Consider the following 13,304-nt stretch of genomic DNA (forward strand, 5'->3'; position numbering starts at 1 on the left):
GTGCTCCTCACTCAGCCACTTTTTTCTCAGTTGTTTGGAATTCTGACTCCTTGACAGCAGTGTGATCAGAGGCTGATGCACAGCTGTAGGTTAGAAAGGGTGCTGTAGAATTCGTGGATAACAAAGGCCTTTTTTACACTTTTTAGTTCTGTGATAAAGCAATTTTCAGGAAAAGAAAGGATTTGCTCTCTCCTGTGAATGAGGATGCTTCCCTGTTCTCATAGAAGGTGCAATGGATAGGAAATTGGGCATGTTCCTCAATCTGTTATAAAATCCAGCTTGTTCTTCCTCTGTAGTGCTCCACTCCTTACCTCAAGGATTCCTTTGGCCTTCTGGGCAAAAATAGGAGGGATCTCACAGCAGGACTATTGTAAGGTTGAATTATTGCTTAACAAGACTTGTATCCAAATGTAGTTGAAGATGGAAATTTTGGTTTGTGATAATTTTTTGTGTTTGATGAATCAAGGGATGGGCAGGATGGGCAGAGGGATGGAGCAGCTCTGCTGGGAGAGCTGGGATTGTTCCCCTGGGGTGGAGAAGATTTGGGGTGACCAAATTGTGGCCTTGCAGAGCCTGAAGAAACCAAGAGAAAACATGGGGAGAGGCAATTTCCAAGAGCCTGGAGTGCCAGGACACAGGGAATGGCTCCCAGTGCCAGAGGGCAGGGCTGGATGGGACATTGGGAATGAGGAATTGTTCCCTGGCAGGGTGGGCAGGCCCTGGCACAGGGTGCCCAGAGCAGCTGGGGCTGCCCCTGCATCCCTGGCAGTGCCCAAGGCCAGGCTGGAGCAGCCTGGGACAGTGGGAGGTGTCCCTGCCATGGCAGGAGTAAAAGATGAACTTTAAAGATGTTTCCTTCCAGCCCAGGCCAGGCCATTCTGTGATTCCAGGATTCTGTGATCACTGGGGGTCCCTCCCTACATTTCCCCCAAACTCTTCTTTTCATTCCCTTTTTCTGAGCCTCAGGTTACAGGGTCTTTCACCTTTCCAACATCTGGAAACATCTGGGAGACTGGAGCCAACTTCAGACTAAACACATTGGGGCACATGTTTGGAAAGTTAGTTTTAATGGCTCTGCCCTGGGTTGCACCAAGAAAATCCAGGTCTGCTGGCACTGCTCAATTTTTTTCCCCAGGGATGCTTTCCTGCAGGAAAACCAGTGTGAACAGATAAAGAGGACAGAAAAGCATCAGTAAATTGTCCTTCTTTTGCCTCCTTTATAAAAGAAAACAGCTGCATGTGGTGCACAAAAGATGTCAAGGAAATTTTAAGAAAAATTATGCAAATCTGTGAGCAATGTTTAGACAGGCTCTGATAATTTTAATAATTCAGGGTTAGAGCAGAGCAGTGCAGGCTCCTGCTGCTCCTCTCCAAATGGTTTGCAAACAGACCCCAGGATGGCTCCAAATTAAGGTGAAAACATTCAAGTCATTTAATTCACACCTTCAGCAGCCACTGCTGATCACGGTGCTCCCAAAGAACTGCTGCATCTGATTCATTATTTAGGAGTCCTTGTGTGTTTAAAGTGTAAATGAGGCTTTTCTAAACAGAGAGCAAATAAACCTCATTGCTGATGGGCTTGAGAAGTGGCTCAAGGAATTGGAAAGCAAACAGGATTTACAAAACCAGTTTTAAGTATTTATTTGAGACCTGGCACAGCCCCAGACTGTGTCCAGGACCTCCAAAAGGGACTACCTGGATATGTGGGGTGTGAGGGAAGTGAGATGGATCTTCATCTCTGTGGGTTTTGTGCAGAAATATTCGTTTGGAGGAAAGTTTCCATCAGAATTTCCTTGGCCAAGGCCATGCTCCACTCACAATTCCTGCCTCCTCATTATCAATCCTGTATTGAGAGATGAGTCCCCCCCATTCCTCAAGCCCAGAGATGGATTTAAGGTTAATTCTGAAAAATAGGTTCCTATTTTGAGACACAAATTCAGGCATCTCATCAGTAGCGTAAAACTGTACTTCCAAAGATGTCATATTCCTAGAATCAGAATGAAAACTAGATCTTTTTCCATTTTCTGTTGATCAGGAATGGAAGTATGGCACCCTCAGGAAAATGTGAATGAAACAGAACAACCAGGGGCTCCAGTTCATGGGGATCTTGTGCATAAAGGACCATCAAGGAAGAGGCACCAAAGGCCCTTTGCCTCACATCCAAAACTTCCAAAATCCTGGGCTTATGTGTGGGAAAAGAGCCAAGAAAGCCTCATTGCTCCAGCTTTCTCTTTCTTCCTACACTGAGTTCTGGGGATTTGTAGGTTTTCTCATTTGGCAGGAGGACCTTACAAGCCTGCAGCCCCTTTCCCTGGTCACCTTGTTGCAGAGCAAAAATCCTGGGGGATTTTTTGGGTCACATTTGGCATTTGAGGTGGTTGGAGGTGACACCAACACCGGTGTGGGCTCAGGCTGCTCCCTGGTTTTGGGGTGGTGGGCACCCATAGCCTGGCCTTGTCTTCCCAACAACTACTAACACACCAAAGGAGGCAGATCTCTGATGAAAACCAGTTTGTGCTGCTGCACATTTGTCAAACCTGACAGGGAATATTCCCAGGGACTTAAAACCAGTGCTATTGGAAAATGATCCATGAGGGATTTCAGGAGGGAATGGAAGGGACTGCAAACACCAATGATATCCCACAGTCTGCAGTTGCCTCCAAAATAAATCACTGCAGTGGGCACTGAATTAATTCTAATTTTCAACAGCAGTGTTTTTGGGAGCTGTGCTTTTTGAGCTCTGGGTGTGAATTTCTGTCCCATTTAAGGACTGGTCATTGTACATTTTGCAGGTTGTGGTTTCTGGTTTAAATCTGCCCCATTTGGCCTCAATAGGACAGGTTGGAGCAATGGTTTCGGTGCATTCAACCCATGAATTTGAGGAAAAGTTTAGGAAAAGAAATCCCAAAGTTAGCAAAGATGAAAATACATTTAAAGGAAAGTGCTTGGGCTTTTGAGTTGAGCAGATTTGAGTTAGGTGAACAAAAATAAACTGGATAAAATTTGGTTTGCTTTGACTTGGGACCTATTGAGCAGACAAAGAATAAATACAACATGTATTAACACAGTCTCAATAAAATAAACCAGGTCTGAAATAGAACTAAGATTGGGTTTGTGATAATATATTCAAATGGGAAAACTTGGATATCCCTGGGAGCGTGGATTCTTCCAAGACTTCTCCTTTTAAGTGCAAATCATTCTGGTTGCAGGTACCAAACTCCATAATCAATGTACATAATCAGAGGATTTGTGTTTCCAGGAGCTCAGCCCTGCCTGGGAATATGCACAAACTTTGTTAATATACATATTTTTTCCCCAAAGTAGCAAAATAAACTCTGGTGCTTTCATCAGGGGAAGGTGTAAGGAACTTGTTCTCAGGAGTGGGAAAACTCTCAGGGTGAAAAGTGGTTGCAGAATGGAATGCTGTGACAAGAGCCAGCCTTTGCTCTGGGAATGTCATCCCATAAGGTGGGATTGTGTAAAGTTTCATGATCCTGAGCTCCTTTGTGCTCCAAGCTTTCCCTGTACTGGTTCTCCCTCCTCTCTGAGTGTTTTCTTCCCCAGTATTCCATAATATATTGAAGGTTGGACTTGATGATCTCAGTGGTCTCTTCCAATCTTAATCATTTCATGTGGATGGAACTAAAACTTGCTGAGGTTTCTGCTCTGTCTCAAAATATCAGGACCATAGAATAAAGACCCATCAGTCCATTCAGCAGGATCCAAGGAGAAGATGTTTTCCTCAGAAGGTTTGGTCTGAAGACATCCAGTGCTGAAGGTCCCCTTATTTATAGAGTCTCATGGTTTTTCCTGGATTTTCATGAGGATCTGGATGTTTGGCTCTTATCCCAGTGCCTGGATCCAGTCTCTGGTCAGTTTGGGTGTTCATTTGCATTGCTTTTGGGTGAGGACACAAACCTGGGTTTGCTCTGGTTTTGCTGCACCAGCAGCATTTTTCTTCTTCACCTGGACTTGAGTCATTCTGAAAGCATTTTCCCTCATTGTCTGACCCTGATGGAATGCAGGGATGGCTCCTGGGATCATTCCCTAGGACTATTCAGCGATGATGCTGGTTTTTTATTTCCCACAGAGGAGTTTGCCTATCTATGTACAGGAAAAAACCCACAGGAAGCTTCCTGGTGCTAATGTGCTTGTAGACTCATGGAATCTCCTGGTTTGGAAGATCCCCACAAGGATCATCCAGTCCCACACTTGGCTGTGCCCAGGACACCTCAACAATCCCACCTGGAGCATTGTAGAAGCTCTCCTGGAGCTCTGGCAGCCTTGGTGCCATGTCCATTCCCTGGGCAGCCTTTTCAGTGTCCCAGCACCCTCTGGGTGGTCAAGCTCCTTTGACCAAAGGCTGTGGCACTGGAAGAAATTTCCAGAATTTCCTGAAACTCCCTCCCTGGAAAACTTGCAGAGTGGTTGTGTTGAGCCTGTTTATTCAGAATGTTGTTGTTGTTGTTGTTGTTTTGTCCTAAAAATTCTAAATCACCTTCAAAGTTGCCAAAGTCTTCTGGGAAGGAAGGCAAGAAACAAAGAGAAGGCTGGAATAGCCTAGAGAGGTTTTATCTCACCACTGGCTGTGGGATGTGCATTTTTATTACTTATCTGCTGTCTGGTACAAAGAGGAATATTTTCTTCTTCAAATGCTCCCAGAAATTTTCGCCTGTGCTTTGGTTTGTTGTTGTTTTGTTTGCATTTTTTTGTTTTGATTTTTTTTTTGTTTATTTTTGTTTATTTGGCTGGTTTTTTGTTTTTTGTTGAAAACCTTTTCATTGTGTATAGTGTGCTTTATAAAGTACCAGTTTTGTTCATGGCCATTTTTTGTGTCTGGTATGAGAGCACCAACCTGGGAATGTTTTTTATCAAGAACCAGCAGGTTTTGTGTAGATAATGGACAATCTTATGTCAACCTTATCAATCTGTTTCTGGTCCCACTGGCTAAACTAACAACCAAAAAAGAAACCTTTTTTCAGAATTTCATTTCAGGGGATATTTTACCCTTGTGGGGTTTTTCAGGGACTCAACCAATCGATACCAATATTGAGCATCTTCCAACTGATCAATTTTTATCCATTTAGTTTTTGTCATCTCTTGCCCCTTGTTGTACCAAGAGGTCTGCAAGGCTTTATCACCAGCCCCCTGGGCAGATGAGCAGGGTTAGTGTTGCTGCCTTCTCAGTGTGTGAGCTTTTAAAACCCCTTAAAGAAGAGCCTGTGTGGTTTGCAAATACCTCAAACATCTTTTTGGGGTTTTTTTCACCTGCAAAGCCAGTAAGAGGCAAGAATAATAAGGTTGTTCTGGAGCCAAGGAGCTTGTGGAAGAGGGAGCTGGAATTCAATTTCAGATCTGGATCTGTCCTGAGCACCCAGGACACCAGGTTAGGTGGGTCTTTGGGCTGATCTTGGACAGGTATTTCCATGTGCAATAGATGCTTTTTATTTCAATTATGAAGCAGGGTGCAGTTTTTTTTCATCCTAAAAGCAATCCTTTGTAAATTATGTTTTACAGAGCTTGGATTTTGAGTAGCAATTGATTTTGGATTCCATAAATAACAGCAATTCCATAAATAACAGCAAGATTTTGGAGAGAGGGATTTGCATTTGCCTTCTGTGTCATTCAGAGTTAGAGCACGTTCAAAAGAGTTTGGAAATGTTAAGGAAAATAGAAAATATTCCCAGAAGGAGATGTTTTTGAAGACTGAAATGTAGAAAATGATCCCCTGGAGGGGGAACCTTAGTTCTCCAATCTTCTGCAGATTCATTTTACTTTTCCACTTGGGATGCAGAGTATTGCTGGACATTGAAAGACTTTGCAGGCCACAGCCCAATCCCATAAGTACATTCTTGTGTTGCAAAAATTGATCTAAATGCAGAGAAAAGCCTTGCTTGATGTTCAGAGACTTTTCAACCACATTGGTGCCCTCCAGCCCAAACCACTTCATGATTCAATTAGGTTTATTCCCAGACCAGTGATAATTCCTCACACTTTACAAAAGGATTCTGCCAAAACATTCAACTAAAATAATCCCAGGATGTGTCAGAATCCTTCAGGAAGTGCCTCCTAACAGGGCACTGCCAGGCTCCTGTCTTTAGCAGAGCATGACCAGCAGATCCCACATTTCATGGCTTTTTGCACCTGAGTCCAATGCCCTTCCCACAGAATGTTCGCCTGAGACTGGGCTGTAAAATCAAAACCCTCCCTTTTATTTCAACCTAATGAAGATTTTCAGCTCCTGGATTCCAAAATCGTTAAAATACTTACAGCACTTGATAGTTTTTCATTTTGTTGTCCTGTTTTGCAGCCATTTTTGAATAATTGCAACAAGCTCAGAAATATGTTGTTCCCTCTGGCAATAAAGCATCTTTCCTCTCTTGTCCAGCCTGTTGGGTTCTGGCTGCTTTTGTTCCTTTTTTAGCCAACAGCTTCCTTGATTTTGATTCCTTGAAGCTTATCCTGTACTAATCCCTTGGAAATCTGTATGGTCATTCCACAAGGTGCCTCAGTCATCAATCAGGGAAAAGCAGCCAGATTGTGTGGTCTCCATGGAAGATGGAAAGCTGTTCTTAAAATCTGCTTGTGGTGATGGGCAATCAAAATTTTCTATCAGTATTTTTTTTTTTCTTTTTTAATTAGCTGGGAAAAATATCCCTAATGGTAGTCCTGGGTGTCCTTTGCAGTGGTTTGTGCACAAAGGACAGAAGGGCTGGCCCTGCTGAGAGACCTTCAGGGCTGTGTCCAGTTCTGGGTCCCCAATCCAGGAAGGACCTGGAGGGGCTGGAGCGTGTCCAGGGCAGGGGCTGGAGCCCCAGGAGGGGCTGAGGGAGCTGGGCAGGGGCTGAGCCTGGAGCAAAGGAGGCTCAGGGGGCCCTTGTGGCTCTGCACAACTCCCTGCCAGGAGGGGACAGCCAGGGGGGGCCGGGCTGTGCTGCCAGGGAACAGGGACAGGACAAGGGCAAAGGGCCTCAAGCTGGGCCAGGGGAGGCTCAGCTTGGACAGCAGCAGCAATTTCTGCATGCAAAGGGTGCTCAGGCCTTGGCAGGGGCTGCCCAGGGAGCTTTGCAGTGCCCAGCCCTGCAGGTGTCCCAGCAAGGGCTGGAGGTGGCACTCAGGGCTCTGGGCTGGGGACAAGGTGGGCACTGGGCACAGCTGGCACTCCATGGGCTGGCAGGGATTTTCCAGCCTCAGGGATAATGTGATTGTTTGAGTTTTGGCTTGTGCAGTAAAATTTCAAAGCAGATTTTCTGTAAACTCATTGCATCAGTGAGTTACAAATACCACCAGACTGGTTTGCTTTATTGCTGTTATTTATGGAAAAACTGGTGGTGCAGACACATCAGATTTGTCATTAGGATGTTCCCTCCCTGGTGTTTTAGGCAGGATGTAAGGAAAAACTTAGAGATCTCTAAGGGGGAATGGGAAAGGCCTCTGAAATATCAGAGACTTCATAAAGTAGAAAAATAAAACTTGAAGGATGGCTATTAAAAGGCTGATTTGCAAACTGCTGTCTCTCAGAGACAGAATACAGGTGCTTCATGAATATCTGAGGAAAATCCAGCCCGTTTTTAAGAAGAAAAGAATCCCTGGATCAAACCAAAGCAAACTCAAGTGCTTTGTGAAACCAAGCAGAGAGTGAAGCAGAGCAGGGTCCAACGAGATGCAGAATCGAGGCAGTGATTTCAGTGAAGTGATGGTGGCTGACTGCAGACTATGAAATTCATCATCACAGATTTGAAGATGCTTAGATGTTTTTATAAGTGAATTTGGATTACCAACCCTTCTTTGCATTGTCATTGGGGCACACTAATGAGGGCAGTGCACAAACTGGTGGATTTTATAGATTTGACAGGACTTGTTGAGTAGACATCAACACTTGGCAGGATCACAGGGTTCAAAATGAGCTGGATTTTCCTGGTGAAATCCTCTTTTTGTTAAAACTAGTGCTTGTCTCCCAAAATGTGCCAGGCCAAGCTCCTGGAGCAAAGTAGAACTGTACAGATGTTATTGAACAGGACATTGTGCCAAGAGCCACAAAATGCCTGGGTAAAAACAATGTTTCTTATGAGGCTAAAAAGCTGTTGCTCCTTGAACTTGAAACCAGTCTTTGGTGCAAAGTTTTGCTGTTCTATTCCCAAATATTTGGCAATTTCCTTCCTGTCATTCTATTGTGTCAGAAAAAAAAAGAAGTAGTTTAAAAATAAATGATTGAAAAGACCTTGCTGTGGTGTTTTCCCCCACAGGACTACAAACCAGTTTGCTGGGGTCAAGATCAGTGATTATTTTGCTGTTTTAGCAAAAAAGCATCAGCCCCTTTTAGATGAATATTTTTATACACAGTCACTGTTATACAGTGAAGGTGTAAAGAAACTCCATGCTACACTTTGGAATAAATTATTTGGGCCCTTAATAACAGGAGGTTACATGGTAAATATTTTAACCTAATTTAAATCTTCTGCAGCCACTGACATTCACAGGTTTTCCTCGTAACTGCTGGTGAACTTCCACAAAGATAATTCCTGTTAATATTTTGGTGTGAAGCAAACTGGGGAGTGTTAATTTTGCAGAAGAAGGACATTTTTCAGAGGAGTGGTTATAAATGCTCTGCGTGCAAATCCGAGGCACCGGAGGGCAACGCTTGGGGTGGTTTGTGATGGTTGATGTTTGGGAAGTGAGCTGGGAGTGTTTTGCACAGGAAATTGTGTACAATGTGGGGGCTGACTGCTGAAAGGGGGCAGGATGGGACAGGGTGGTCTCTTGTGTGACCCCATCTGGAATTCTGTGCACTGTTCTGCAGAGGAGGGCATGGAGCTGTTGGAGCAGGTCCAGAGGGGCCATGGAGATGCTGATGGGTCTGGAGCATCTTCCCTGTGGAGCCAGGCAGGGACAGCTGGGAATGCTCAGCCTGGAGAAGGGAAGGGTGTGTGGAGACCTCAGAGCTCCTGCCAGGGCCTGAAGGGACACAGGGGAGCTGGAGAGGGACCCTGCAACAGGGACTGGAGGGACAGGACACAGGGAATGGCTTCAGACTGACAGAAGGAAAATTTAGGTTACATTTAAGGAATTCTTCACTGTCACAGGGTGCCCAGAGCAGCTGTGGCTGCCCCTGGATCCCTGGCAGTGCCCAAGGCCAGGGCTTGGAGCAGCCTGGGACAGTGGAAGGTGTCCCTGCCCATGGCACAGGGTGGAATTTTGGATTTATAGGATCCCTCCCAACCCAAACCATTCTGAGTTCCTGTGATTCCATGGAAAGACCCACGCTAGGAGCTGGCTGCTCCTCTCAGTACCACCTTTGTCTTGTGGCTGCAATCCTTGTGCTGCAATTCAGTTTCTGTTGCAGAGCAGCTCCAGGTACAAACCCTCTTTTTTCCTGGAGAGCTTTATGTAACTGTGCTTTTTTTCCTCCCCTCATCACCTTGATGTGTCGCTCTCACTGCAGAAAATTTATTCGGAGTTTGGTTGTTATTTCTGTGCTTTCATTTGTTCGAAGGGAGATTGGGGGATGATTGCTCAATGAAGAAAAAGCTCATCTTGTTAAGTAGATAGCTGGATGTGGCAGGTCTCATTGTCAATTTAAATCATTGTGCATTGCAAGTGCTTCTCCTGGCATTGTCTGATACAGCTGCAGTGTCACGGGCAGTTTTTTATTACAGATAATAAGGTTCAGACTCTTTAAACATCACTCAAAACATAAAACACCACAAAGCTGAGGTAGAAAACAGCATTTTCAGTGTCGCAGTGCTTACAGAAATACACAGAAATGCGGATTCTCTATAAATTCCTCCCTGGGCTGTTCACTGTTGTTGCAGGCACTATCCTGGTTGACAACATGCTGATCAAAGGGACAGCAGGAGGGCCTGACCCCACCATCGAGCTCTCCCTGAAGGACAACGTGGATTACTGGGTGATCCTGGACCCCATCAAGCAGACCTTGTACCTGAACAGCACCGGCCGTGTGCTGGACAGAGACGTGAGTTGGGCCTTGCTTTTCTCCTCCACAAACACGGTCACCTCTAATTAACCATGCACACAACTCCTGCTAGGATATAATCCCTGCATCTGTCTTGTCCCCACATGGATGGGAACAGAGTTCATCTGATCCTTTGTTTAGGATTTATTGGGAGGAACTTGACCTTATGTGCAAATATTATTGTGAGCAAACATAACAACGAAGACCAAAGAAACCTGATGTTAAGAGTTTTATATCTGACCAAACTTGACTCGTTTGTTGAATTGGATTTTTATTCTGTTTTGCTGGCTGCTTACCCTGTGCCCTGTGACATTTATTAGCAGCCTGCTTTTCCCTGTGTACACTGAATTATGAGCTGTGAGAAGTGACGAGTCGTGACTGCCACAATTCACTCACAAAGCTTGAGATGTTCCATTGAGAACGTGCTGGTTCACATTCTTTTTTTAAGGCAGCCTAAAACATATTTGCTGTGCTCGTTCCTGATGGTGTTAAGGAAATATTGCCAGGGTAGGTTTGATTTTTATAAAAAGAAAGATGAAAAACACAAAAATAAAATCTCATTCCATTGAGAACGTGCTGGTTCACATTCTTTTTTTTAAGGCAGCCTAAAACATATTTGCTGTGCTCATTCCTGATGGTGTTAAGGAAATATTGCCAGGGTAGGTTTGATTTTTATAAAAAGATGAAAAGCATAAAATAAATAGGAGTGTTCTCATCTAGGCTAATTTCATTGAGGAGAAAACACTCTAAAAATAGAGACATTTCCTCACAGTGTTGCAACCTTGCGACAGACTGAAAGTAAAATTGACTTGCAAGTGCTTTAATCAATATGGCGAGAATGCTGTAAAACTCAGGAGCTCTCCTTGGAGTGCAGGGAAGTTTGTTTTGTATTAGCTTGATTGATTAATTTGTCTTCTCCATGTGTTTTGAGATAAATTCATAAGTACCAAAAACAACATGCAAATTTCTCCTCATTTCCATTTGCTGGTGAAAGGCACTAATTGAACTCAGCTGTTCTTAATTTTGTTTTAATTCACAAAGTGTTTTCCCATGCAAAGCACAAAGTGTGGCAGAGTGGTCATGGTGGCAGAAGACTTTCTGGGAGAGTTGGCACTTCTTCAAGTGCCATCCAGCACCTGCTGGAGCAGCTTTGGCCTCTCAGATTTAATTTTAAGCCAGAGCAAAAAATGAGAGCCTGGAATGGAAGGTAAGGCTGGAGAATCACTCTAAGAAATGTGGGGTCAATTTTTATCAGCCCACACCCATCCACAGGGAGTTAGGAACTAAAATCCCTGTTGGATCAGTGCTAATTCTTCTTTTCAAGGCCATTTGTTGATGCTTTTTTGTCACCTTAACATGAATCAAAGTCAATGCTTTACCCAAAGAACCTCATAAGATTACTTGAGTTTCAATATTAGTCACAGTCTAAACCAATTCCCATTCCTGTGAGTTCCTAGACACTTTACAGGGATGTTCTTTGCCAGAGGTAGACTCAAGTCCCCTGGAAACAAGTGAAATGTGTACATTTCTTAATTAAATTCAGGTAATAACACGTTTACATTGGTATTTAAGGTATTAATTCCTCATTTTTTACTATGAACTGGAACACTTCTTACCTCTAATACTGTGTCCAGTCATTCATCTCTGGCTATTTAAGTTCAGTGGGCTGTGAGAAGGAGATGTGGGCTTTAAGGTGGTTCAGATTTTGGGTGTGATGCCCCCTGTGCCTCTCTTGCATGACCTCAGGGTAGTGCAGTCACTCACAACCCAACGAAAAGGAGAGCAACCCTGAGTAAAAATATGAAATGTGTGTCATGGGCATTATTAATATGGCTCCTCTGGGGACATGGCTTAGTGCTGGGTCAACAGCTGAACTCCATGGTCTTGGAAATCTTTTCCAGCCTTATGGATTCTCCTAAGGGACATTTCCAGCCTTCAGAACCAGGGCTGTGCTACCCCAGCACCACAGAACCATTCAGTGTGGGAGAGTTTCTTTTTGTTAACAAAAATCCCAACCTATTTTTCCCATCCTTCCACTCAAATCCACTTGAAGCTTTCCAGGACCAATGAAACTGGGAGTTTTATTAAGTTGAACATTTAGATTCAGCTTTTTTTATTACAGAGCAAAAATTGGAGCCTCTGGTTCACAAATTGCATATATTTGGATATCCTTCCCATTTTTCTCTCCCTGCTGATTCAGTCAGCCTGATCCTGTCCTTTTATTTATTTCTTGCCTTTCTTGACAACAAATCTTCCTAGATTGATTGTTACTAAGAATGGCAGTGTGCTTTCCAAATAAAATCAGATAAAAAGAAAATTCCACGCTTTTCTTCTAAAACTTTAAGAAGAATGACCAGTGATAAATCAGAACTGAAGCTGCTGAAAGGTGCTGGGATGATTTGTCCCTGGTTTCATAAAGAAACTTTGCCATTGTGCCATTGCTTATTTCCATATTTTTGTAAACTCAGAATATCAAATATTTATCAAATATCTGTCATTTCAAATAATTATATTATTCATGGGCTTGGCTAATTAATCCAGATATACTTAGTAGTGACTGCACCTTATTAAAGGCAGTCTAAAAACTCTTGGATCTTACTAAAATGAGTAGTAAAAGCCATTCCAGCCTAAATTTCTTTGTCCATTCATCAGTTTGGGAGTTTTAGATCACTGCTGTGTTCACTGCAGAGAGAAAAACAGGATTGTCCACACTGGAAGTTGTTTCTGAATTATTTGCAAATGTAACTGGTAACAGATGTGATTTATTTCAGACTTGACCTTTCAATTCAAGACAAGAAAGAAACAAGAAAGGCTTTGGGGAGTGTACAGAGGAGGCCTTGGAGATGCTCAAGGGCTGGAGCCCCTCTGCTCTGGGGCCAGGCTGGCACAGCTGGGGGTGCTCACCTGGAGAGGAGAAGGCTCCAGGGAGAGCTCAGAGCCCCTGCCAGGGCCTAAAGGGGCTCCAGGAGAGCTGGAGAGGGACTGGGGACAAGGCATGGAGGGACAGGACACAGGGAATGGCTCCCAGTGCCAGAGGGCAGGGCTGGATGGGATATTGGGAATTGGGAATTGTTCCCTGGCAGGGTGGGCAGGCCCTGGCACATAACAGTGGAGGATCTTAGAGCTGCTTCCAAGACCTTGACTTGGTCAGTCACAGGTTTCTCCTCAGGTCTTTTTGTTTCTCTGGTGTTACCAACTTTCCCTCTGTCTCACATCTGGGAGAGCCCACCTGCAGAGCTGCCCCAGCCCTGGGGCCAGCACAGGAGGGAGCTGGAGCTGCTGCAGAGAGCCCAGGGCAGGCACCAGGATGGGCAGAGGGATGGAGCAGCTC

General features: G+C 44.3%; 1 protein-coding gene across 19 annotated transcripts in view; it reads left to right on the forward strand.

The window, feature by feature from the left end:
• Positions 1 to 13,304, forward strand: part of PCDH15 (protocadherin related 15) — a 642,855-nt gene that overhangs the window by 428,648 nt on the left and 200,903 nt on the right. For all 19 annotated transcript variants that reach the window (XM_077183412.1, XM_077183413.1, XM_077183407.1 and 16 more), the window contains one exon: positions 9,813 to 9,973. In XM_077183412.1, coding sequence (XP_077039527.1) covers positions 9,813 to 9,973 — 161 coding nt within the window. The remainder of the gene's footprint in view (positions 1 to 9,812; positions 9,974 to 13,304) is intronic.

The sequence above is a fragment of the Agelaius phoeniceus genome, chromosome 9 (assembly GCF_051311805.1).
Source record: "Agelaius phoeniceus isolate bAgePho1 chromosome 9, bAgePho1.hap1, whole genome shotgun sequence".
NCBI classification, from domain to species: domain Eukaryota; kingdom Metazoa; phylum Chordata; class Aves; order Passeriformes; family Icteridae; genus Agelaius; species Agelaius phoeniceus.